Here is a 27,141-nt window from a genome sequence, read left to right as displayed (position 1 = left end):
AGCCAGACTCCACTGGAGGCATATCAGAATGCCCAGGGGCAAAAAGCTTAGAACAAAGAAACTTCCCAAGTGATTTTTATGTCTCCTTGGTGCTGCACCTTCCTCTCCATCCCAAATGCTTAGAATCACAGCATCCCTGATGAATTCTCTCTCTGTCTTTGGACACTTGCTGGTGTCGGGAAGCCAGAACCTATAGAGGCAGCCAATTTTACCTTCTAATTGTTGCAAATCTATATATTGATATCAAATCAGCATTCCCAGAACTGCCACTCGCTGGGTCCTGTTCTGTCACCTAAAGCCTCTTTCTTTTTCTATGGCACATCCTTCAGACATTTGCAGGTGCTGATCTTACACTCCAGAATCCTGTGATTTCCAGACTGAACTGTCTCCCTCCTCCTGCAACCATACCCCAGGTGACATCACTCTCAAGTGCCTATTGCCCTCCAGGTAGTCATCATCCGTCTAAAGATACAGATACAGGATTGAGCACAGTGTTCCAGATGGTGCTGACTCTCCCAAATTCAGTGGGATTCTCTTGATCGTTTTAGAGCTGGTGAACTTGGACAAGTTAGTTCTCCTCTCTACACCTCTGTTTCCTCATTTGTAAAACAGGGATGATAATAGTTTCCACATCAGAAGCTCATCATAGTTCATAAAGCACTTAATGTGTGCCTGATACATAGGAAGCACTCAAGAATGGTGGTCATTTTTGTTAGCCGTATCATGCATTGTTCGAAGTCTTGGGAGCAGGGTCCTTGAGGGACAGAACAGTATCAAGTCCTGCTAATTCTATTCCTTTGGATAATGTCTGTATGTACATTTGGGATTAGGGAAGGACCCTGCATGCTGTAGGCAGTGTCACCACTTTTACTGAACCATTTGGAGAATGTTCAAAAGGCAATCAGATAGAGAAGAGTGGGTTCATCATTCAGAGGTGGGACATGACTTGTTTTTTTGTGGGGCTGTTTATGACATCTCAAAACGTGGACTCTCTCTCCTCACTTGGCTAGAGGAAAGTTGCAAATTCCCCCATTGCCACAAGCACTGAAACCAGTAGGCATTTGAGTTTCATTCTATAGCTATAGAACAGTGGTTCTCAAAGAGTGGTCCTGGAGCAGCAGGATCACCATCACCTGGGAACTTTAATAGGACTAGGAATGAAATTCTCAGATCCCACCCCAGACTTCCTGAATCAGGAACTCTGGGGGTGAGACCCAGTGATCAGCAGTTTAACAAGCCTTCTGATGTGCGCCCAAGGTTGAGAATCAATGCCAAGGAGTTTAAGCCAGGTAGACGCCAGAGGAGCGTAACAAGAATAATCTCTTTAATAGGAAAGCACTGGTTCTCTTTCCAGTCAGGGCAGTGAAGCAGTGTCTTTTGGGAACAGGTCATAGATTTCAGATGCCTTCAGAGGCCAGGCAGGTAATGTAAATGAGGGAAGAGGATCATGTGAGACAGAAGAGGGAGTGGGGAGGACAGAGGCAAACTGGAGAACAGGTGAGCTAGCTGAAAGGCTCAGCTGGTATCCATCACCTGCACCGTGCCCTACCAGGATGTAGGCTTAGTATTGTTCCATCTTCGCGGTTGTCATGAGAAGCTGGAAATCTGGATTTTTCTATGAAATTTCACTTTTTTTAATATGTTGGCAAGAATTTTTTTTTAATTAAACACAATTTTGCAGACCAAATAAACACATCCTTGAGCCATATGTGGCCCGTGGACTGCCAGTTTGTAACTTTTGGGGTAGTGGTTACCCACAGTCAGGCTGATATTTAGCTACTACCCATTAGTATTGGTAATTTACAGGTCAGAGTCCATTCTTTTTTGGTTAGATATTTTGACTATCGCAGCTAAGCAATAATGAATATAAAAGCCTAGCCCAGTATCTGGCTCATAGAAGGTGCTCAGGAAAAGGTAGCTGTTATTATAGTTGGTAATACAAGAAGATGATAATAATTAGTAAATATCACCAAGATTCTTCAGCTGTTCTGCATTTGATTTAGTTTCCAACCAGCCAATGTCTCGAATTCCCTCATGTGGATTTAACAATCACTTTCAACTATGGTTGACTGGATCAAATATTTCAAGATGTTCTGCCACCAGCTGTAAGTGGAAGCAGGCACTGCCCTTGAACCCCTTAGACTGCATTAGAAGTAATAATAATGGATACACCACCTACCTATTACATTTAACCTGCACATTTGCCCTTTCCCTTGCAGATGCCTGACCTTGGAGCCCCTCATCCCCACCCAGGGAACTCACACTTCCCCTTCCCTACCCCTTCTTATCTGTCTGCCACCTCCAAAAGGCCTGCAGTGAGGGTGTGCAGAGTTCCATGTGCCTTGCGGGATATTAAAAAGCATGCATGTATCTGTCAGTGTTTCTGATTCATGCACGCTATTAAATTGAGTGCGGCGAGAGAAGAAGCAAGGGGCAATAACAGGATTATATTCAGACATCAGTAAAGGGTGCTATTATTGGAAGTTCATTAAAATAATTTTAATGGATTTTAAAAGTTGTTCTCAATGCCATCTTTTATTATGGCAAGGAACTGTGTGCTGAGTATTGTTTGAATCTATATTGAAATACACTAGCTTCAGTGTATTGTGCAAGGTACAAGAGTAATTTTTTAAAATGTGCATCTGGTTGTGTCATTCTCTTACCTACCCCCCCCCCCCCCCTTAATGATTCTCTCTTGTCTCCAGGATAATGTCTATTGCTTCTTAGCATTTATGGCTTTTGAGGTCTTCCAAGATCAGGCCTCTGCCTCTTCTCCAGTTTCAGCTCCTGACTCCAAGCACCAGCATATTCCTGAACTTCTTTCATTCTTTCAGTTCCTCAAACACACCATACTTTCTCTTCCGTTCCCGGCTTTGTTCTTGCAGAGCCTTTGCCTACCTGGGCTGCCTAATGCCCTTTCCCTTGCTTCTGCCCACTCCAAGAATCAGTAGAACGTCACCCACTCAGGGAGACATTTCTTGATTTTTCAGTAGGGATCCACTAGTGTTCTATCAACAAACTCATCATGCTTTGTTGCAATTCCTTGTTTAATATAATGTCTGTCTTTTCAAGTAGACTGTAAGGTTGCTGCTCTCTTTTTCCTTGTTGAACCATTGTGCTTAGTGTAGGGTTTAGTACATAACAAGTGCTCGATTTTTTCCTGAATAAATGAATGAATAAATGAATGGCAATAAAGCAGGATGTTCTAACACACTTCTTAGGGAAATATATTAGAGCACCAGGTGTTTTTTCCATGTACAGCAGGGTGTCTCACATAAATTGGTTGTTGTATAAGTTACTACCTTATTTGTAAAGGGCTATAATTTGGCTGCTGAGTTGTAAAGTGTCATGGCATTGTACAGTTGCACAATGTGCTGTAGCGTAGAGTGTGCTGGTGAAGGATCTGAAGATGCAGTGCATTCAGTCGTGAGACTTGGGAGAGGGAGGGCTGTGACTCTTGTGATCCATTATTGCCCAGTCCAGTCTAGCACTACAGATGCCCTGATGTAGCCAGCAGAACTTCTTAAATTTTAATGTGTGTGCACACAGATCACCTGGAGATTGTGTTGGAATGCAGATTCTGATTCAGCGAGGCTGGGTTTCAGCCTGAGAGTCTGCACTTCTAACAAGCCTGGGTCACAGACCACCCTTTGGGTAGCAGGGGTAGAACACAGGGTGCAGCAGGCCAGTGAGTTGAATTGCAGATTTTGTTGTGATCAGTATTCCATGTAGTATGGTGAGGGCTGCAGCAAAGGGTTGTTTAGGGCTTAGTACAGAATGTGCTGGTGAAATGTGGTTCATGCACAGGGAATGCTATAGTGTTTTAGTGTGTGGTGATTGGGAGGTGGTAGTTTGTGTGCTGGAGAGCAGAGGATGTAGCTGAGTGCATGGGGTTGAGCAGCAGATTGCGAAACAAGTGTGTTTTGGTTCTGTCTCCTAGTGGAGCCGTTGTCAGGTGCTGTGAGTCATCTAGCCGGCAGGTATTTACTGAGGCTAGGTACTGTTCTAGGTGCTGGGGACCCAGCAATAGACATGACAAAAATCCCTGCCCTAATGGAGCTTATATTCTACAGGGAGGAGGCAGATAATGTAATAATAAGTAAAATATACAATATGGTAGAAGGCAGTATGAACTATGGAAGACACTAAAGCAGGATGGGGGATTGGGAGAGCCCAGGTGGGGAGAAGTCAGTTTGACATAGAATGGTCAGGGAAAGTGTCACTGAGAAAATGGCATTTCAGCAAAGATGGGAAGAAGGTGGGGCAGTGGGCCTTGTGCATATCTAGGGGAGAGTGGTTTGTGTGGTGAGAACAGGTGCGAAGGCCCTGAGGCAGAAGCTTGCCTGGTATGTTCAAGGAAGAGCACGGAGCCCAGGTGGCTGAGCTGAGTAAGCAAGGGAGAGGGGAGAGGGGAATGAGATCAGAGAGGCCATGGGAGGGGCAGAGGGTGCAGGCCACTGTGGGATCCTTTGGCTTTTCCTCCAACTAAGGTGGGCAGCCATCAGAGGATTGCGAGCAGGAAAATGGCATGATCTGACTTTGGTTTTAAAAGGGTCACAGTGACTACTGTAGGAGCAAGAGTAAAATTGGGGAGAGTGATAGCACGTAGGAGCCTCCAGGTTGTATTCATCTTGACTTCCCCACCCTTCTCCAGTTCCTGGCACCTCATAGGTCCTGAAGGAAGAGAGGAATGAACAGTCCCTTCAGATTGCCCATGTGTCTGCTCTTCCAGTGTGACATGTAGTAGCAAGGGTTTAGTGCTGGTGAAGAGTAGTGTGAGCTAATGTCTTGAAAAGCTTCAGTAATTCAGAGTGCTGGGTGGCATGGCTGTGCAGTGGGTTGTACTTCTTCATGTCAGTGTACAGGGTGTGGTGGTAAGGAGATTCCAGGTGTTGAGGCTGTAACCAGGGAGTTCTCTTGTGCCTGGGTGATCTGGCTCAGAATTTTGCAGTGCACTGATACTACCCTGTGGGTAAGTATGTTTTATTGCAGAATCTGTAGCACATGATGCTATAGTGTATGTTTAATTTGAATTACCTGATGGAGATTTTGATGGCATTCACATACAATTATGAATTCCCTTAGTGAAGTACCATCGCCCCTCGTCTGTGGGGTTCCCAGTAGTGCCTGTGACACCTAGTGCAGGGCTTGTTGTGAAAACAAGGGAGGGGCACATGGCTAGGGCTCAAGGCCCCAGCCGCCCCCAGGAGGTGGCCTTGGATCCCTTACCCAGAGGGCAGCATAGAGGCAGCAAGTTAGAGTGAAAGATAAGTAGGCCCCAAAGATGGCCTGCCTTATGACAGCACATGGAGTCTCTGGCTGTAGTGTATGCAGTGACCTGCCTGAGTCAACGTGGCTCTGTGGTTGTTTCAATATATGCTCAATCTAGTCTGGGCAGGGGTTAAGGGGTATGGCTAGATGAGACGTAGACCTCGGGCAGAGACCCTTTGCCCCTATCCTGACATTGTCTCATGGACAGCCATCTGGTACTATCTAGACATGATCAGTACACTCATGCCCTCCTTCCATTCCAGGCTGTAGGCCAGGCCTCACAATCTCGAACCCAAACCAAAAGGTAGATTGATCCCAACCCTTTCTGTCCTTGTTGCCTATTGCCATCTTCGTTTTACAGAAAACCTGGTAATTTGAGGCATCTGCACATCACGAAACCTTAGAATCTTGCAGACTGACAGAGCTTTGCCCCTTGTCCCCATCCTACTTTATCCCAGCCTTTCATTTAAGTTTTCAAAATAGTGTATAGGTTATCTGATCACCGACCATTGCCCACATCCTCTGGGAGTCTAAACGCTGAACTGCTTCAGAAACTAAATTATGCTCACAGAACTTGGTTTCCTGGTAATTCTGTCATCTGAAAACATTGTTTATGTAGCTCAGGTCAAAAGCTACAAGTACTCCTTTAATGAGCTGCAATTCTGTTCATGTGACATCCTCCTCCAAACCCAATTACCCTTTACACTATATGAGTAAGTGTCTCTGTGTGCGTCTGAATGTGTGTTTGATGTGCTGACATTTCTGAATTGAAGCCAGAAAGTGTAACCTTTGTATGTTTGCTATTAAAACGCCAAATTCAAGGCTCAAGAAAGGGTTCTTTTACCCAATATGATTTATTTAAACATAGAAGCTAGTTCCCCTAAAGTACCAATACCAAAGAAAACCATACCTTTTTAATTGTAATTGAAAATAATTCTCATAAAACCTGTACTATTCAAGTGTATCGGGGAAAAAAATAGTAGTATGTATTAAGACAGGCATTTTGTGGGGAGTTAATCTAATTTTTGCAGATAGCATTTTGTTTTTCCTGAAATCATATAACCAGAGAATACTTTGAACTCAGTCCTATCAGATTCCAAATCCCATTTCACTTTCTCCTCTACCTATGTTGCCTTCCTATAAGAAAAACACATTATAATTATATTTATTGAGTTCTTGCCAGACACTGTTTTCATGCATTACCTCATTTAATTCTCACAATTCTGTGAGGTAGGTGTCATTATCACCATGTTACAGATGAGGGGATGGAACTTGGAAAGGTTGGGACATTTGCTCAAAGTCTCACAGCTAGGAGGTGATGGATCCAAGTCCTGACCCTTGGATGATGCACTCCCTCATCCCCTTGGAAAGATTAGAAGCACTTGGAGCCCCTCTTAAGGACTGTGATGGCACTAAGAGAAAGCCTTGATAACACCTTTTAACAGTCCATTACATAATAGAAAAAGACTAAGTATTCTTGCAATTCAAATGATTCAAAATTGTTTAAAAATATTGCAGCAAACAAGTAGCATATTCACACCTTTCACAATTCATTGGCAGGCTCTTAAAAGATGTACATCTCCCTTGTCCCTTATGGCTTTGATTTCTAGGCTGACAAAGACAGGCATTGCGGAGCCTCTTGAAGCAGGGCACAGCAGCGTCTGGAATTAGATCCTCCGGACAGGCTCATTAGGGGGTAGGCATTTCCCCACTCAGTTCTATTTGTTCCTTTGGGTATCCGGGGTGTGGAGTTTGCAGAGATCTCAATCCTGATCAAAAATATTAGGTTACATTCAGATACCGACTAACATATAGTCGAGTTGTCTGGGTCCCACAGCCTGGAGTCTGTTTGTTTCTCTCTCTTTCTGTCTACCCATCCACTGACCCATGGAGGACCCATTTAAACAAGGTCAAACCAGGCTCTCTTTAGATGGTTGAAATTGGCAGGTGTCTGGGCCAAGGGATGCTCCTAAATCCCTTCCCAGGCACATGACTCTGAGCTGTGTTAAAGCTGTCCCCCAGAAACAAAGCCAACAGTTTAGAAGGAAATGGTTGAAGGGAAGGAAGGTCATAAGCTGGGAGAGAGTATGAAACTGCCCGGATATGCATGGTAATAACCACTAGCATATAATATAACGGAAGTCGAGAGTTGAAAGATACCTGAGAAGTCAAATTCAACTCTTCCATTCTACAGATGGGCAGACAGAGGCCCAGAGATTTGCCTAGGTGACTGACACAGGAAGTATAACAGAACCAGGGCAAGAAAACTGGCACTGCAGTTAATAGATGCAGGCTCCTATTAATAACACTATTTACAACAATAACAATAAAATGGGTCAGGCATGTTTTATTAAATTATTCAGTTTTACAAGAGAGCAGAGCACTCTGCTTATTTTTTTTTTTAATCTCATTGCATCCCTAGAACAACCCTGTGATATAGGTGCTGTTATTACCTCCCCTGGACACATAAAGAAACAGGCTCAGAGAGGTTAAGTAATGTGCCCAGGGTCACACAGTTAGTGAGTCCTAGTGCCGATTTGATTTAAAGCTCCCTTTCTTCACCTCCAAAGTCCATGTTTTTGATCACTATTATGTATGTTCCCTCATCTCCCAAACTCAGTTGCACAAATGTGAGATTTGTCTGCTCTTGGTCCAATCCAGGATTTAAATAGGAGGATGGGTTTTGGTGGGTGGACCAAATTCAAGTCCAACTTCTTGAATTCTGCTGTCAAATAGGTTGTAACGCTTACCCCAGTATGCCAGAAAGCTATTCACCCAAGGGTGGGAGAACATAAGAAGATGAGCAAATGGACCCAAGGCACCTGGGTCAAGCAGAAAAAACATGGACCCTGAGTTAAGCAGACCCTGGATTCAAACACCAGCTTTGTTGCTTAGCGGCTGAGTAGAGATGGGCAAGTAATTTGACCCCTCTGAGCCCCCATACATGCATGCTCTCCAATCTCAGCAGGGCCCATGGCATTCCTAAGTAATCCTTCTCTGAGGCCCCGAGAAGTAGATTTAGATGTGCTGATAAAGCACATCTGTGACCTGCCACCATGACCTGCTTTTATGTGTCCTTCTAGAGAGGATCTGTACAAGCATAGAAATGCTCCACATCACACACCCTACGCAATTTTCTGTACTTTGCTTTTACTCACTCATTGTATTTTGGAGATTGTTTGCTATCAGCACATCTAAATCTACTTCTGTGAACCTTTTCTTTTCTGAAGTCCCCCTATAAAAGTTCCAGTTCCTTCAGTCCCAACTAAATTTCATGGAGAAAATTGAGGCCTGTGGGTAACCATGAATGGGCAGTCCTGTAACTTACTGTCTTGCATAGTCATCTTGACCTTCACAACCTCCTTCTTTCTGCGTCTCAGCAAACAAGTGTTATCCTCTCATGTAAGACTTGCCCTCCCCCTGCTCCTGAACCCACTCTCCCATCTCCTTACACACCTCTTCCCCATCTAATCTGTGTCTTTAGTTTCTCTATATGTTAAACAGAGCTCAAGTGATTGCCAATAGGAAATTTACTGACTTGCAAGCAAAAAAAAAAAAAAAAAAATTAATTATTCAGATATGGCAAGATCCAGGATCTCAAACAGTGTCAAAAGAAATCCATGTCCAAGGCTTACTTTCCTCTCTGTTGGCCTCATTCATCATTCTCCAAAGGCTTTCCAAAGCACATATGTCCTGTGATCTCAGCAACCCCTGCCAAAAGAGAACTTCCTTTTCCTAAAATTCCCAGCCAGTGGGACTCAATCTTATTGGAAGATATTGGGTCACATGCCCAACTCTGCAGCAGTCAATGTGCCGTGTGACTGTGCTGATGGCTAGGCCCCTTGAGTGGAGCATGTGGATCTGCTCCTCTCTAAACCAAACCTCTTGAGAGAGTGGAGCAGAGGGTCCTCCCAGACAAGTGTACTATCACTAGAAGAGGGAATGTCTGCTGGGAAGGCAAAAGCTGCAGGTGTCCACTGAGGCTCTTTCCTGGCTCTTCCTTCTCAGCGCATAGATTTTGTAAGTCTTTCTCACCTTAACAATCCCTTACTTTTAGCTACCACCCTCTTACTTCTCATACAAACAAACTTTTGAAAGAGTTGCCAGTACTGGCTGTCTCCATTGTGTTACAATTCATTCTTTCCTTAGTGCAGTGCAACCTGGCTTCTGCCCTCCTCATTCTCCCAAAATTTGTCTCATTGATCTCATCAATGACCCAAAATTGCCTCATCTCATCGGCTAATCTTTCTTGATCTCACCATATTATTTGATTATTTGATCTTCTCTCCTTAAAAAAAAAAAATCTTGAAAAAGTAAAATATTCAAGCAGTACAAAAAGTCTTCCTCTACCCTTGACCCCTAGCTAGGTTTCTTAGTTCTCCTTTCCAGAGCCACTGTGACCTGCTCTTGTGTGTCCCTCTAGAGGGGATCTGTACAAGCATAGAAATGCTCCACATCACACACCATATGTAATTTTCTGTATTTTGCTTTTACTCACTTACTATGTTTTGGAGATTGTTTCCTATCAGCACATCTAAATCTACTTCATTCTTTTAATAGCTTCCCAGTTTCCTCTATGTGTGAGTGTCTCTGTAGGATAAATATAAAGTCCCTCCCTCCTTTTTATCCCTCATTCTTACCACACCGTGCTCACCGATTTTCCTCTAGCCTCTGATACCAACTCCACGAAGACTTCATGATGACAGTAGAATTTGAAGGGTTGGGATATACCTCTGACCCAAAAAGGGGAAGAGAAAGCTTATTTCTTGTTTACTTATAAATGCAGTTTCTTAAAAACAACCACAAAGTGCCCCCTCCTCCCCAAACAGGGCATGAAAAACAACAACTCCAAGGTGGTGTGTGAATCTGTTTGAAATGTTGTTCCAAGGGAGTGATGCTTGGGTGGGAGTAGAATTGTGTCCCTTTTGCCCCTGGGCACACATCTCTCCCTCACTTCCTCTATCTGAGCACCCCAGGGCCTGGCTTAACCTGGTAGCTCCTTCATATATCTCTCTGGCCTTGGTGGGAAAGTTTTTTGTTTATTGTTTTAAGTGGCAGGTCTTTATTATGCTGGTAATGGAACATTCTGGAGTAGGTTGGGGTGTGGCAGTGTTTGCAGGCCATCAGGCTGGCTCGCTAGGATGGTTCCATGTTCATGTGGCTCCAGCAGGACAGGACAGGGTCAGTCAGCACTCATAGGACCCTCCCAGCTGCTTGTATTTGACCAATCATGTGAAGCGTTTTATCAAGTTATCCTCTCCGCATGCTTCAGGGGAGGCCCATTCACACATCAGGAAGCTTGAGCTTAGGGAACTTGCTTAAAGGTTACATAGTTGGTGATTGATGGAGCCAGGATTGGTACCCAGGTAAACTTGACTTTTAAGTCAATGCCACAAGATCCAATACACACTAAGAGGCAGTGGGATGTGGTAGAAAGCCCGTGGGCCTTGAAATCGAACAGACTAGGACCAGAATCTTGGCTTTCCCAAGATTCAGTGACTTTGAACACTAACTTATCAAATTATCTATTAGGTGAAGATAATCTTTTTCCTGCCTATCTCACACGCTTGTACGAAGCAAAACTGTACCACCACCATCAAATGGAAGGGATGATTACTACTTGAGAGCTAGTTTATTTGAAACTGGCAATGTGTATAATAAGAAAAATATTATATTTTATTGACATGGAAAAATGTTTACCTTGTATTCCATCTAGTTTTTTTAAAGCAGGCTAAAGAATAAAGTAATGATACACAATTGTTTAAAAGATAAAAAAGCATCCATCTATTCATCTAGCCATCTAGAAGGACACACACCAAAAATGAGAACACATAATAATATATGGGGGTATTACACATGGTTATTTGGTTTATTTTTCTTTGTGTCTTTTAAAACCTTGTTTGCTTCTGCACTAAATGCAGAAAGCTGATAGAAAAGTCTGGATCTGTTGTCAGATCTGGGATCAAATCATGGCTTTGTCATTTACCTGCTGTTTAATCAGATCTGTTGTCAGATCTGGGATCAAATCGTGGCATTGTCATTTACCTACTGTTTAACCATGGTCTGATACCTAAGCTCCCTAAACCCCAGTTTCCTCGTACAGCAAGGACTTTATAGAACTGTTGGGGATATTACAGAAGACAATGCTTGTGAAGCACCTAGCACAGTATCTGGCTCATATAGTAAGTACTTAATATACATTATTATTCAACCATTCAGCAATTCTGAGTGCCTACTGTGAGACAAACCCTATATTGGGTCCTGGAAATGCAGTGCAGAGCAAAACAGATGTGACTCCAACTCTCATGGAGCTCATAGTCTAGATGGGAATGTAGACAATAAAACAGATAAACAAAGAAATAAACATATAATTACAGATTGTGATATGTTGGAAATTTTATTGCCTGTGAAAGAAATGAACAGAGCAGTCTGATAGAAAATAAAAAGAGGCAGGAGTGAAGGATCCACTTTTTTTGGGGGTGGTCCCGAACAGCTTCTCTAAGGAGGTGGCATTTAAGCTGAGATCTGGAGGAAAACAAAACATTGCATATTATTTTCACATGAAAAAAAAAAATAACTAAACCCATAAAAACCTTGCTATCAGACACAAAAGACCCCTCTCCTTCTGACTTCCTCCTAAATAGACATGAGATAAAATATCCCTGGTTATAAGAGACCATCATTAACGGAAAGAAAAGGCTTTAATCTTACTTTCCTCCAACAAAGACCAGAACACACTGAACATTGCCTGACTCTTTGCTCAGGAGGAAAGCCTTGGTCCACAAACTACCTTAAAAACTGATCCAAGGTGTGCACAGCTCTCCGCTTTCCTGGCTCTTTCTCATTGGATGGAGACATCCTGCTTTCTCCTGCTGTGGAGGACTGTAAGATATAAAATCCATCCTGAATTTCATCGAACTTGCACATTAAAGAAAAAAAGTAGATTCCTTTGCCTTTTTCTCAGACAAAATGGCTTGGGTGTCTTTTCTTTGTGACCTTCTGGTCTGATCATCGTGACCATGCCTTAGCCTCGTGGTGGAGCCCGGGCAGGCAGCTCCACAGTGCCTTTAGCCTCTTGTGCTCAAACTCAGTTAAGCAGAGAACGGCCCAGAAAGGGCCTTTGTCCTCTCCTCTGGCCTCCCACTCTCTCTCTCCCCTCTTTACATCTCCATTTCTTCCCTGGGCTCTTTCCTTCCTTCCCCCAAAGAAGCAACGTCTTTCCTTCAGGTCTCACACAGCTCAGATATTACTTCCACCAGAAAGTGTCCCCTGAACCCTCCTTAGGTTCCTCTCCTCTGCTCAGTGGCAGCACTTGTCACCCTACAGTATGCAGTGGCCTGTGTCTTCACTGTCTTTCCTGCTTTACACAAACTCCCTGAGGACAAAGACAGGGACCCTCATATGCCATTTCATCTCCAACACCCAGCACATTGCTGGGGAAAGGATGTTCAGTACCAAAACATGAGCCTTCATCCTCACCCTCCTAGCACCAAAATACACGTGAGGGCAGCCACTTGGCACACCTTTGTCTTCCAGTTTTGACTAAGATGAAACACATTATACAGCATCAGGCAAGCTTTAATAATTGGGAGAAATATTCCCGTTTCTCTTATTTCTGTCTTTTCCTCCTTTCTTCCACGGCAATAGCTCTGTCATGTACAATAGCTTTTATACGTATTTTTTTCTTATTACAAACAAAAAAATTACCTAAATGTTAGTTAAATTTTCAAAACTACAATCAAGCATGAAAGGTAAAGGAGAAATTAAAATAATCTGTACCTCTCCCAGTGTTGATAAGCACATATATACATATGCATGCCTCTTTGCATATTTATTTGTGTATATAACTTACAGAATGGGAACATATTGTATATAGTGTTAATTATATATTGCTATATCACTTCATATTCTTTGACATCATTTTTTAAATTTTAAAAGTGCTTCATTGCGTGGTAATACATCAAAGAGATGTATCATTATTTCTTTGTTTTCCCTGTTGGCTGATAGCAATTCCACATTTTCTTCTCTAATACTTCTTTGATGATCACCCTGTATCACAAAGGGATAAACCCAGGAGGGGTCAGGAAAGGCCACCTGGTGGAAGTGATATCTGCCTGGAGACAAAAAGATATGTTGGAGGTAGCCAGGCAAAGGGGGAAAGGGTGGGAAGCAAGTGGTCCTGAAAGAGGCAACAGGCTATGCAAAGACTTGGAGGTGAGAGAGTACATGAATATTCTAGGAACTGAAAGTGGTTCAGTACCTCTGGAGGGTGTGTCGGGGTGGGGGGTGAGGTCAGTGAGGAGGTTATTGACCACATCACTGGGGCCAAGCCCTAAGTGGCCCCGTAAGCCATGCTGAGGATTGTGGACTTTGGGCAATGGGGAGCCATTGCAGATGGGAGCAGAGACAAGAGCAGGGACAGGAACAGGGATGAGAAGTGCTCCGGTTTGCATCTTTGAAAGATCCCGCTGGCTGCTGTGGCTGCTCCAACTCTACAGAGCCGGCGTAGCCCACCGCACATTCGGCAGTTAGACTCAGAGCTGTTGTTAACACAATGAAACAGAAATTAGAAAAAAGAAAGGGGAAATAAAAAGAGCTCACATGTAGCAGCTCGCAGATAAGCTTTTCAAACTGTCTGGGCTCTCAAATGCAGGAGCATAATTCAACCACAAGGCAGAATCGCGTTCTCTTCAATCCTGGGAGAGGTACCGTTTGCTCTCTAGTCCTACCCTGATGACAGGGAGGCTGGATTTTCTTTTAGTGGCTACGTGAGGCTGAAGTATCCACCCAAGACAGCCGGAGAAGCAGGTGTGGTCCGCGGCGTTTGTAATTAGATCCAGGGCTCCGAGCTGTGCATTCTCTAAGGACACAGCAGGCGCAGAGCTGATGGGGCCGAGGCTCCCAGGGGCTGACGTCTCCATTTAGGGAGCGCTCCTGATGCTAACGGGCAGTGACAGCTCCATTTGAAAAACACGGAAACACTTAACAGGGAGGCTGTGATCTGCCAGCCCCTAAGCCTTGTATTAGCAGGGAAATCACGCTCCCCTGTATTGTGCTCCTTTGGTTAACCCCTGTTCTTACGTCTCCTCTCTGCTATCTCACTTAAAGATTTCATTGTTCCCTGAGGCAGTGGGGGGTGGGGGAGTGAGAGGGGAGGGAGCTGCGGAGCTGCCAGAAGCTGTTTCTCTGTCTCCTATCACAGCCTCTGGGAGGCCCAAGCACTTTTTGTATGGATGTGAAATGGGTGGTTTTTAAGCAAAATGGCCCTTGAAGACTCTGTGGCTCAGCTAATATGTATCCTATGCTGGCTGGTTTGGGTCCCAGCACCCAGGCCAGCACCCTCAGGTCTGACTTACAGCATGCCACCTCATGCCAGCAACCTCTGCCACCGGCACCTCTTTATTTTTCCTTAAGTCCGTCCCTCTGCTCCATCCCCTGTTCCACAGCCCTAGTCTAGGCTGCTGTCGTCTCTCCTCCGGATGCTTCCAGTGTCTTCCATCCAATGCCCAGGCTTCCAGTCTGGCTCCCTTCTCCGGTTTATTCTCTGCTCCTTAGCCAAGGGGCCCTCTGCATACTGATATCTCCCCCTAGAATCTCAAATTTATCATCAAGAAAACCAAATATACCCCCCCACCCCCTGGGTTCCCCATCTCTGTAAAGGGCACCCCCACTTAGAAGCATCTAAAGCCAAAAGCCTTAGGGTCACCTCCAGCTCCTGTCTTCTCCTCACACCACACATCCACTCTATCAGCAGATTCTACCAACTCAAAGATGAAAATGTATCCCCAATCTGAATGCATCTCTCAGTCCCCATGACCATCACCTTCCTCACTGCTTCCATTACTGTCTCCACCCCCATGTCCATTCAGTCTGTTCTGTGCACAGCACCAGTGATCTCTTTTAAATGTAAGTCAGATCACATCCTTCATTGCTCCAGTGGTTTCCCATCAAGCTGAGATGACAGTGCACTGTCCTCCCATGGCTAAAGGACCTCCGTATCTGGCTCCTGGCCACCTCTCCACTTCCTCTCCCCCTTCTTCCCCTTGGTCACTCTGGTCTGGCTACATTGGCCTCATGGCTATTTGGTGACAATACCAGCAAGCTCCTGTCTCCGGGCCTTTGTACTTGCTGTTCCTTCTACCTACAATGCTTTTCCTACAGACATCCAAATGCCTCCCTCCCTCACTTCCTGAAATGGCCTTAGCTTAAGTGACATCACCCTTACTCTTTACCCCCGACCTGCCTTTATTTTCTTAAAAGCACTTATCTCCATTTCACATGAAAATGTGTATTTATATTTATGGTTATATTTTTATTTGTTTATTGCCTTTCTTCCCAGTTGAATGTAAGCCCCCTGAGGGCATGGATTTTGTATCCCCAGTGCCTTGCACAGTGCCTGAAACATCTTGGTGCTCAATAAATACTTGTTGAGTAAGCAAATGAATAAATGAATGAATAGACAATAAGCCTAAGCACACTGTGTTGACCCTAACATTCCATCCTATGTGGTTGTCTCCTCCACCCCAGATCCCCAGACCACAAGTCTTGATAGTGTGGTTGGGGGGCACTTCTCATTTCCTGAGACCTGTCTGGGACAACAAATGTGTTTCTTTAACTCTGACATGAGTCTTTTAGAAGTGCAAGACTGTTTCCTCAGTGTTTAAAACTCAAGCACTATGGAAATACCCCACTATGGGAAGCATATATTGTCTGCAGCTATCCATCATGGAAAAGGAGCAGAATAATTCTAACACTCTGACATGTTGATTCGCCTTCTGAGCCAGGCACTGTACCAGCCACATGCGTTAGCTCACTTTATCCTCATCACAGCTCCATACGAGAGGAATTCGAATTATACCCATTCACAGACAAGAAAGCTGAGACTTTAGGGAACTTGTCTGGAGTTGCACAGCTAGTGGGTGGTGATGTCAGGATTTGAATCCATGTCTGCTGTCTGCAGATGCATGGGCTGACTTCTACCCAACTGAGGAGGGAACTGGAGACTGAGGCTATTGAGGACTGACTCTCTTGCAGATCATCAAATACCCCTGCTTCCCATAACTAGAAGGCTTTAAAGAGGAGCTTCTGCTCTTCCACTTTCTCACCTTTCTTCACTCTTCCAGCTACTGAAGTTCAATGGCAGCCCTACAGTTTCTCATGACACATTTTCAAGGACTTTCCTACTTGACCTCCCAGGGTATTTTGGCCCTAACAATGCTCCCCTCCTTAGTATCCTCTCAGTCTTTAGCTTGCTTATCTGATGCTGCTCTCTCCTGGTTCTCCTCCAACCTTTCTAAGACAGTTTTGGGGCAATCTTCTCATTGGCAAATGGGAATAAACCTACCTCACGGGGGTTTTAAATGAATTTAAAACGTTATTTGTGTATAGCACTCAATAAATGTCTGTTGCATAGAAAATGCTCAGTAGTTTTTGTTATTACTGTTATTGTAACCATTTTTCCTCATCTATATTCCATCCATTTAAAACTATTTCAAGATCTCTTGTCTGAGCTCCAGACCCTGTACTTCTAACTCTCTCATGACCTAGAATCTCATGGAACCCTTGATGTCATAAGGTCCAAAACAGATAGTCATCTTTCCCTAATTCTCTCACTTTCTCTATAGAATGATTGATATAATCATATTCTCTGTCATTTGAACCAGAGGTCTCATCATCCCCAACCTTGACTCCCTTTCCTCCCCATCCCCCACCCCTGCCTCCCTTGGGCCTCCCGCTCCAGCCCCACTCCATTACCTGCAAAATGGGTGGAAGCAATGTAGTTATTTTAGATTATTTGTTTTTCTTACTCCTCTGTTTGGACATGGTTTATTAATTTTCTTGGGGTATGGTAGGAACATATTGGAAGCAAAGCAGTTATTTTAGGTTATTTGTTTTCCTTAATCCATTGCTTTGTTTGAAATGTTGTGGGGTTTTTTTTTGGTTGTTGTTTGCCTGTTTGTTTTTTAATTTTTTGATAAACAAAGTTAAAAAATTGAAAAAAAATCAGTAGAAAAATGGGAGTAAAAACTAAATGACAAATAGGGTGGGATGGGGGGATGGTTTGGGTATTCTCTTTTCACTTTTATTTTTTATTCTTATTCTGATTCTTTCTGATGTAAGGAAAATGTTCAGAAATAGATTGTGGTGATGAACGCATAACTATATGATCATACTGTGAACAGTTGATTGTATACAATGGATGACTGTATGGTTTATGAATATATTTCAATAAAACTGAATTAAAAAAAAAAAAAAAAGTGGAGCCAGGAGCTTGGGCTCTGATGTCAGACAGACATAGTTCACATTGCAGCTCTGCTGTTGATTAGCTACATAACCTTGAACAAGTTACATAATCTCCTTGGTCCCAGTTTCCTCATCTGTAAAATGGAGATGATAATACCTACCTCATAGGGTCTTCAGGAAGGTTGAATAAGATAAAGCAAGTAAAGAGCTTTCCAGGGCACCTGGCTTATAGCAAATTCATCATAAATATTAGCTGTTAGTATTATTTTGCTGCTACTATATTATTAGATTGTGGTTACCTCCTGTAGACACTGTGCTTGAAACACTTAGACCTCTTATACAAATGGGTTTCGCTGGGGAAGAGCAAAGAGCAAGGAACCCTAGATTTAGTGTCCTGTTTCCTCTCTTTAGGTTGGAGCTAGTGTGCATGTGTGTGTGTGTGTGTGTGTGTGTGTGTGTGTGTACACATACATGAGTGCCTCAGACCATCAGACCAGGGTCTTTTCATATAGAAGGACCAGCAGGATGGTTTTCTCTCTCTAGAGCCTGATTGCCTTACTGAGCACCAGTATGTGTTTCATCTCACCCTGCCTTCCCACTTGGAGGAAAGCTGGCTGAATTTACCTCCTGTCACCTCATAATTAGGGGTCAGTGGCTTAAGTAGCTAGCCAGAGCCTCGTGGTTACCCAGCCATTGTAGGGGTCACATCTAGCTCTTGCCATTGAGATCTTTCTCCATTCGCTGGAGTTTGTAAACTCATGTCTTCTGCTGAGCTGGAAAACACCAGTTGTTCCTGACTGAGAGCCAGAGGACAATACTTTGAAGAATCTGCTGCTAAGTTTTGGGATCTCCCAGGTGATGTACCAATGGGTCATGGATTTGCATCTTGTACCACAAGAAATGTCTCAGGTGCCATATCCTGTCTCCCTCCACAGATGAGCTTGGCTAACTCCTTTGGGTGGAAGGGGGGAGGGGGAGACATGCCACATGCCTGTAACCATCTCATGCCTTTGCCATTCAACTCCCGACTGCCCAGGACACCAGGGGCAGTGCATGAGCTACAGCAACTGAAGGTCGGGAGCCCAAGGTCATGTTCAAAAGGTCATGAGAATTTTACATTTTATGTTGCTCTCATTTCTAATCATTGAAACACTCTCTCTGAGTAGTGAAAGGGAAGGGAATGAAGAAAACCACACCCAATTTTATTTGGTTCTATTTTGTTTTGGCTTTTGTTTTGTTTTGTTTTTTCCCCACCCACCACAAGTTCTTTTCTTCCCCTCTCATAGTGTGGGCGAAATGCTGAAAACTTCGACCGATTTTTCACCCGCCATCCACCAGTCCTAACACCTCCTGACCAGGAAGTCATCAGGAATATTGACCAATCAGAATTCGAAGGATTTTCCTTTGTTAACTCTGAATTTTTAAAACCTGAAGTCAAGAGCTAAGTAGATGTGTAGATCTCCGTCCTTCATTTCTGTCATTCAAGCTCAACGGCTATTGTGGTGACATTTTTTTTTTTTTCATTGCAAAGTTGCATCCATGTTTTATTTTCTGATGAGGCTAGAGTGACCATGTTTCAGACCCAAATGTCCTCAAGTAGTTTGGAGCATCTCTCTGAGATGAGATTATGCAGATGGTATGTGGAAAATGCTGCTGCATAATTAACACGTTATCAAAGCCCTCTTACAACATGTCAGCTAACTAGAACCAGTGGGGAGAGAAAAATGCCTGCTTTCTTTCCCTCTTTTTCTGCACCACCATTTTTACACATTCCCCAACCCCAACCATCCCATCCAGATTATTCCTACAAAATGGGTGGACAGTCATATGCTAGCAGTGTTCTTCCACTTCCAGACCTGGAGCTTTGCTTGTATCCAAGTATATGGTTGCCGGGCCCCAGAGGGAATTCCAACTTTCTGCCTGTTCTGGAGGCACCATGAGTTTTGAAAAGAGCATGCTAAAAAGAAAATTCTATTTTTTTTTTTAAACTCAAAGTTAAGAAGATTTTTCAACTCCTTTTAAAATTCCAAGACTGTGCTTTTGGATATTTTCTATCTAAAAGCACTTCAAGGGGTCAAAGGGCAACCAGCTTGGGTGCTACCTCAATGCTGTGATTTCTGATACTGTGTGTTTCTGATCACCCTCCTCCCCAAACTGCTTGAAAAGGGCATTTGACACCACATCTGAAAAGTGCATGGTCACTCTAGCAAGGTCCCAAAGGGCCAAGGTTTACATTACATTTCAAACTTTATTTGCTTTGGGGCTTTATTTCTGTTGTTCAAATGCCAAAAGAAAAAAAAAGTTACTCACTTTGTTACACATGCTATAAAATGTGTCCAAATGTTATTAACCACAACGACCTGCTTTGATTTAACCAAGAAGGCGGCTCTGGAGCCTAGCAGACCCATGCCTGTGGGGATGGGATTTGTCTAGGTTTGTTGCTGGTTTTGGAGAACTAATTAAGTGTTCTGAGAAAAACACCATTTCTTGAAACCAAGCAAGTTGTATTCTTAACTTTGATGTTGTTTTGCAAGATGTTTGTGGAAATGTCCGTTTGTATCTGGATATGTTATGTCCCATTTTCCTTCTAGCATCAAGATATAATGATAATAAAAGAAAGAAAGAAAAGAAGAAGAAATGCTGTTTCAAGGAAAACTCTCTTTGAAAGATGTGGAGCTATACTAGAGAGTGGGGCTCCCTGAGGCCTTAGGATAGAAAGGAACTAAATCCAGAGCTTGCTCCTGGCCCTGATGCTCAGCCAATCAGAGGCGGGGGCTGTAGACCCTTCAGGGACTCCTGGGGATCCATGATGAGGTGGAGAGAACTTGCCTGGGCCTCAAACATTGTCTGAGCCCAAAGCCTACATTCTCATAGAGTCAAGTTTAGGGGCCAGCTAAAAGCATTATGGGGCATGGGGCTCTTGTTTTTCTTTTCAAAATTGCCACTCCTCCCAGCGTGGACTAAATATTATTTCTAACAAGCAGATTTGTGAGCCTCCAGAAGCCCAAGGCAGTCTTTTGGGTGCTCTGTCTGAGCAGATGAGGACAGCAGGTGACTCCCCATCCCTGCCTACAGCCTCCTCCTATTCTCAGACAGCCCTCAAGAGAGTTCTCATCACAATTCAAGTGATTTCCAGACACTCCAGGGCTTCTGAGAGACCAGCAGAGGAACTTTAAACACTTGACGAATGTCCTTGAAGTAAGACTTCTCATCTTTAAGAAAACCATGATTTGGCATTCCACTTAGGCAAAGTCCCCTGCAGTTAATTCCTTTCTGCCCTCTCTCTTCTCCTTACTTCAAGTTTTGGGGGTCATCCCTGCCATTGCCATTGTAGTGCCACCTGAAGCTAAGGTGAAGCAAACTTGAAGCCCTAGCTGAAAAGGTGAGAGAGTTAGAGAGGGAGGGGAATCAGGGCAATGCTCTTCTCACTTTATTGTTGGGAAAACCAACATTGGGAGAGTGGAAATGGCTTGTCCAAGGTCATCCAACTGGAATGCAAACCCAGGCTTCCCAATCTTCAGCACAGGACTCTTTCTATTCTACATTACAGGAACCTGGGCCCACATTTATCTCTGAGGGCAAGTTATTTGAGATCCTCCCTCTGGCTGTGGGTCCCCAGGCCTTGGACACGCTCTTAGGAAGATAAAAAAACAGGGAGAAACATTGAGCCATTTAAAAATGATCTGAAACAACTTTAGAGAACAATGTAGGAGGGAAGGAGGGAGGGAGGGATAGATAGAATATACTATATTCTATATATACATATATGTATCTATAGACATATATGTGGTACACTCATATACATATAACATATATACACATACATATATATAAAACACACATATATATAATGCACTCTACATTTTCAAAAAAGTTCCCATTACTTTTTAAAAGTTTAATAATTGTAGAAATAGATACTATGGTCAAAGTCTCTGTTCAGGGAAGCTTCTGTGGAAGAACGAGATAGTCAGAATTCCTGCATTTCCTTTTTCTATCAACATCTCAAATGCAGAGGAGATCAAGAAATAGAACTTCCACCATATGTAATCACCTGGGGGAGGATACTTTGCAAATTTGTCCAGGAAGAAAGATTTTAAATTCATTTTTGTATTTATCCATTTATCTATTCATACATCCATTCATTCAACCAACATTGCTTGAATACTGTGTACCAGGCTCTCTGCACAGTCACAGTGGGGAATAGTGAAGATGCAATCTTGGCTCATCTGGGAGGAGAGCAGTCAGTAAACAAGTAATTAAAAGCACATAATGTGATCCAGAGATAACTAGTCTGTGGGTTAGTCAGGGAAGGTTTCTTACAAAGAAGAAACCATCACAAGTCTTTGGGTCTCCTCTTTCTCTCCTTTGTCCACAGTTTGAGGTTGAAGGAGAAGGTGGGATGGGTGGAAAAGAAAAGAGGCAGGGCAGTAGCGGGGATGGGTTTCCTTTTAGAAAAACAAAGGCACAAACTTCCATGCTTGAAGAGACCCCAGAATCACCAAGATCTCAGCAGAGTCAGAAATCCATATTTTCTCATTATATATAGAGAAGAAGTTAGTCCTACAGCTTGATTATGAGCCCTGAGTCTTACCTGTCAGGATTTTTCGTTCAGATTCCTGTAGACATTGTCCTTTCTGGCCCTCAGGGAGACACCACTCCCCTTCCAGCTTACTGTCCCCAGCTTGCCACAAGTCTGGTTCTTCTCACCTTCTGAGACAGGCTGAGCTTCCCCAAAATAGATTAGAGGGAATAAAAAAGAAACTAAATAAGGGGCTCCAAAGAAACCTAAACACATTCAGGTTAGCCACAGCCAGCTGTCTACCAGGATTCAAGAATCCCCCTTATAATTTCTGAGACTTCTTGCTGATCTGCTTTTCTAAGAAAGGCTGAGGTCAAAGTCACCATGACCTGTTTGGAGATTAATAGGAATCCAGTGGAACTAATAACCCTCTTTGAATGAGTGATGTTACTCGCATCCGACTTCAGATGCTATCAATCCAGAAAGGAATTGTCACAAGACATAGGACCATCCTCTCCCAGCTAGGGTAAAATTCAGGAGTATTTTCTATGGGGAGTTGCCCACAGGACAAAGTCCATAAAGGCAAGTACTGTTTGGACCATGTGGATGTTTGAAGCATGAGTCATCACCAGCATAGTGATGGAGAATGGCTTCCAGAGTTGGGGTTGGTGGGAAGGTAACCTCTCCTGGGTGCCCACAGGCAAAGAAGGCCAGAAAGGGTTTGTAATATCAAAGCTTGAAAGGAGGCAGCGGCCTGCCTTCTAGCCCCAGGTGTACCTGTGACCCACACATAGCCCTCAATGTCATGGACCTCAAGGTGACCTAACACAGTTGAGTTCATTTTGGGACCCAAAATGGATAGTGGCGCAGTTGTGAGACCCTTAGGATCAATCAGAACAAGTCCTATTGTTTGCCTTTAGAGTGAGGTCCCTGGCTCAAGAGGACTATAAGTTGGAAAAAGCGAAGGGTCTTCTCCTTAGTCAAGTCTTCATTCGTTGATTCATTCTTTCTCCAAATAAGTATGAACAGCCTACTATGTGCCAAACACTATTCTTGACACAGAAAATACAATAGTGAGGAAACTGACAAAGACTCTGCCTTATGGGGAGAAACAATTAACAAGGCAATCTTTGTTAGTAACAGTGTAATGAAGATAATTAAAGAGATGTTAAAGTATGACTATGGGGATCGGGAGGGGGATGCACAGACATCATTAAATGAAGAGGTGGCATACGAGCTTTTATCTGAACACAAGAAGTAACATATTCACTGCCAGGGGGTGGAACCTCCCACAGCACAGAACAGGATGACAGCAGGCAGGACAAGGCAAAGCAGAATGGGTGGGGTGGGGCAGGAAATGTCCCACCATCCAGGGGAAAACTGAATGGGACTGATGGTGGAAAACAGCTCCAGGAGCATCTTCCTAAGTGTGTCCCAGAAGTCCGTTGCACACCCTTCATCTGCCCTCCCACACACACACACACTGCAAGAGGGAACTCCATGGGGAATGTTACCTATCTCAGGGAAGCAGCCAAAAAGAAGCGACTCTTGTTAAAAGCTGTTGCGAAGGAGAAGGAGCCCAGCAATGAGAAATCCTTATCAGTCAGTACCCATTAAGGCTAAACCTACAGCATGGTGGCAGTTGGCCAGACTCTAGCAAGTCAGTCATCCTCACTGACTCTCCCCTCTTTATAATCTGGCACAACTCTTCCTTCTGCCAGGCAACCTGCCCGGTACCAGTGAAACAGGCATTTCTGTAAGTGTGCGTTATCAGTGGTCACCCTCTAATGAAACAGCCATCAGGCTGTTCTCCCAGTCAGAAGAGCTGAAACAGGGCATGGTAAGTGGGATATGGTCAGGTAAAAATCCCTAACTCACTTTGTGGCCTTGGACAAGTCACTTCACCTTCCTGTGCCTTGATTTTCTCATATGTCAAAAAATGGGAAGTGAGGACTCCAGTTTCTACCTGCTTCACAGGTGGAGGTGGTGAGGATGGAAAGAGATGATGGGCTGACAAGGACCCTGCAGAGGTGAGAGCATCATACAGATGCTAGAAGATCTTTTTATTAACCCACCCTCTGATGACTCATGATAAAATTTGCAAAAAACTGTAATTAGGCAACTGGGGTTAATGTGCCCCCAAAGAAATGTTAGATTAGCTAGGAGAATTGGGTTAGTTTTTTTTCAAAGGCTGCACTTGTGAGTCTTACTTTAAGCTCTGGGTTTTGTTTCTTATTTTGTTGACTCTATACATGCTATCAACATCCTTGAAGAGAAACTTTGGCTGATGACGATCCAAATTCTAGTCTATGGGTGGGTTTTTGAGCATCCCCTGCAAAGCTTAGATTGCACCAATGAGTGTCGAGTAGGTAACAGTCAGCTACTTCCATTAAACAGTGATCCGTCTCCCCACATGGCCACTCTACCTTCTTTGATGCTGGAGATGATCTTTGATGATCTTTTTCAAAGAAAGAAGCCTCCTAGCCACAGGTGTTGCCCTGGGGTGGTTTTTCTCCACGACACTCTACTCAAAGACTTATTATATGAGCATTAGGCATGGTAAGTAGTTTCCAACTCAATTCATCTGAAAGCCGAAGAAAACACACATGCACACACACACACATGAACATCACTTTATAGCAATCCTTAATGAAATTCAATGATTTCTTTTCTTTCTTGGAAATTGCCACTAAGTTCTCTATCCTGAAGTATAGACAGTATGCACAAGCAGCTGCTAAAATACTGTGAGCACAGGGCTCTGGCTCTACCCATGAGATGCCAGCGACTTGCTGAAAACTGGCACATCTTGGTCACGTTTCCTTCTTCTTATGCTGTGTTAATGTATTTGCTTTCCATTTGGCAGAGAGACAAGCGAGACACCTCCAACTTCGACAAAGAGTTCACCAGACAGCCTGTGGAGCTCACTCCTACTGATAAACTCTTCATCATGAACTTGGACCAAAACGAATTTGCTGGCTTCTCCTATACTAACCCAGAATTTGTGATCAATGTGTAGGTGAAGGCAAACTCCATTGTTGAGCCTGGAGTGTTAAGACTTCAGGCCAAGTGTATGTATCAATTTAGTCTTCCAGGATTCACGGTGCATATGCTGGCATTCAACATGTGGAGAGCTTGTCCTAGAGGGCTTTTCTTTGTATGTGTAGCTTGCTAGTGTGTTTTCTACAATTGAAAATGTTTAGTTTAGAATAAGCGCTTTATCCAATTATAGAGGTACAACTTTTCCAAACTTCCAGAAACTCATCAAATGAACAGACAACATCAAAACTGCTGTGTCTGATACCCAAATGCTTCAGTATTTGTAATTTTTAAAGTCAGAAGCTGATGTTCCTGGTAAAAGTTTTTATGGTTATTCTACAATATCTTCTTTGAATGCTAAGCATGACTGGTATTTTTAAAAGCTGTGAGTAAGCTTTGCAGTTACTGTGAACTATTGTCTCTTGGAGGAAATTTTTTGTTTAAGAATTGTTATGATTAAACTGAATTAATATATGCAGAATCTCTCATTTACGTGTCTACATTCAAATGGACTCTGGGGCAGAAATTACAAACTGGAGCTCCATAGGCCAATGCGGCTAGGACATGAACTTCATTTCAGTCATTCAGAATTTTTTTGATGGAATTCATTGTCAACATTTTTAAATGAGATATTTTATATAAATATCTGGAATTTCAGATTCACTTGAAATAGTCAGAAGATTTCCAGCACCAGGCCCACCTTCCCATGTGGAAATAATTCGACAGAACTGAGAAATGCCTTTCTCCTTTAAAAGGAGCGTATGTCTCATTTCACCACGGTCTCCACCACCCCTACTGTATTACATTCTCCACTTACTTCCCTGTTCACTATTGCCACTGGAGGTTGAGATCACTGCCAATTGCAAGTCACAAGGCTTCATGGCCCCAATAGTTTCTTGTGTCCGTAATCAGGGTATCTGCACAGTTAATCAGTCAGCATGGTTCATGTTTATTTAGTGCTCAAGAATCAAGTACATAACAAAAATTTCATTCTAGCCATGACAAAAGTCAGCAAAGAGGCTTTTGTCAGTACAGAGAATGCACTTTTCTGTGGCCTATGAGGATGTTAACTATTTGTAAATCTACTTAACTTTTGCTATTTTCTCCTAATTTAGCATATATATAAAGGTGTGTATGCTTTTCCCACCAGCTGTACTTGTCCAAGGCAGCTAGGGAGGAGGTGAAAATAATGGAGATATCTATCTTCTAAAAATGTTGGCATGATAAGGAGCCTCACTCTCTCAGATCAGAGTGGCACATTACTGAATCACTGGGTGTCAGCCTGATGCCCTGTTCTCTCAATGAAATCATGCCCCTATTTACTTTTCGAAAGATGTGGTACTCTGATCTGTAGCTAAGTCCAGTGGGTAAAAGAAAAGAGCAAACCTGTCACACACAAGTCCATATGACTCTCTGCAGAGTTTATTCATCTCCCTTCGTGGAAGAGCCCAGTGAATGGAGCATTGGTCAGATACAGTAGGTCTGTTGATCCTAGTGTGCTCTTCTTTACAGAATTTTAGAAACTCTGCCAGTTAGAATTTATTGAAGCCAACTTAAACAGGTAAATGTGTGTGTTCTCTGAAACACTTGTAGAAAACAAAAATATGTGGGTTTTTATGGATTGTTCCATTATGACATGTTTCATTGAAGATGATATTATAGAAGGGGTTACCATTGCTCCTGCTGGTTCTTCTCCACTCTATGCCAACTCCTCATACTTTCTTCCTTTGCTGGCTGTAAACTCATTTTTCATTTCATAAATATTGAACACCGCCTTTAAGCCAGGCACAGTTATGGGTGCTGTTGATAATAGAGGCCAAGAAGATAGTCTAGGACTACCACTGTCAGGGACAAGATAGCTGCAAAAGTCCCAGCCTTCATCTTCCTAGGATCGTGTGCAGTGGGAAAGATTGAGAGTGTGTTCTGGGATCTCCTGTAAAACTCTTGACATTTACTCTGATTGGCCCAACCTGATTACATGTGCATTCCTGAACTGTGGCTGGGGTCGGGAGGGAGGTGGGTGAGATGCTTTGATTGGCCAGACCTAAGTTGCATTAGTTATCTATTTCTGT

At 43.4% G+C, this 27,141-nt stretch overlaps 1 protein-coding gene across 1 annotated transcript in view; it reads left to right on the top strand.

Annotated features, from left to right (window-relative positions):
- Positions 1-25,550, top strand: part of PRKCB (protein kinase C beta) — a 364,546-nt gene extending 338,996 nt beyond the window's left edge. Inside the window, exon 17 of the mRNA XM_037813650.1 lies at positions 18,801-25,550. Coding sequence (XP_037669578.1) covers positions 18,801-18,959 — 159 coding nt within the window. The 3' untranslated portion in view covers positions 18,960-25,550. The remainder of the gene's footprint in view (positions 1-18,800) is intronic.
- The last annotated feature ends 1,591 nt before the right edge of the window (positions 25,551-27,141 follow it).

This window comes from Choloepus didactylus, chromosome 21 (genome assembly GCF_015220235.1).
Source record: "Choloepus didactylus isolate mChoDid1 chromosome 21, mChoDid1.pri, whole genome shotgun sequence".
In the NCBI taxonomy this organism is placed as follows: domain Eukaryota; kingdom Metazoa; phylum Chordata; class Mammalia; order Pilosa; family Megalonychidae; genus Choloepus; species Choloepus didactylus.
This window is presented reverse-complemented; position numbering and strand designations above follow the sequence as displayed.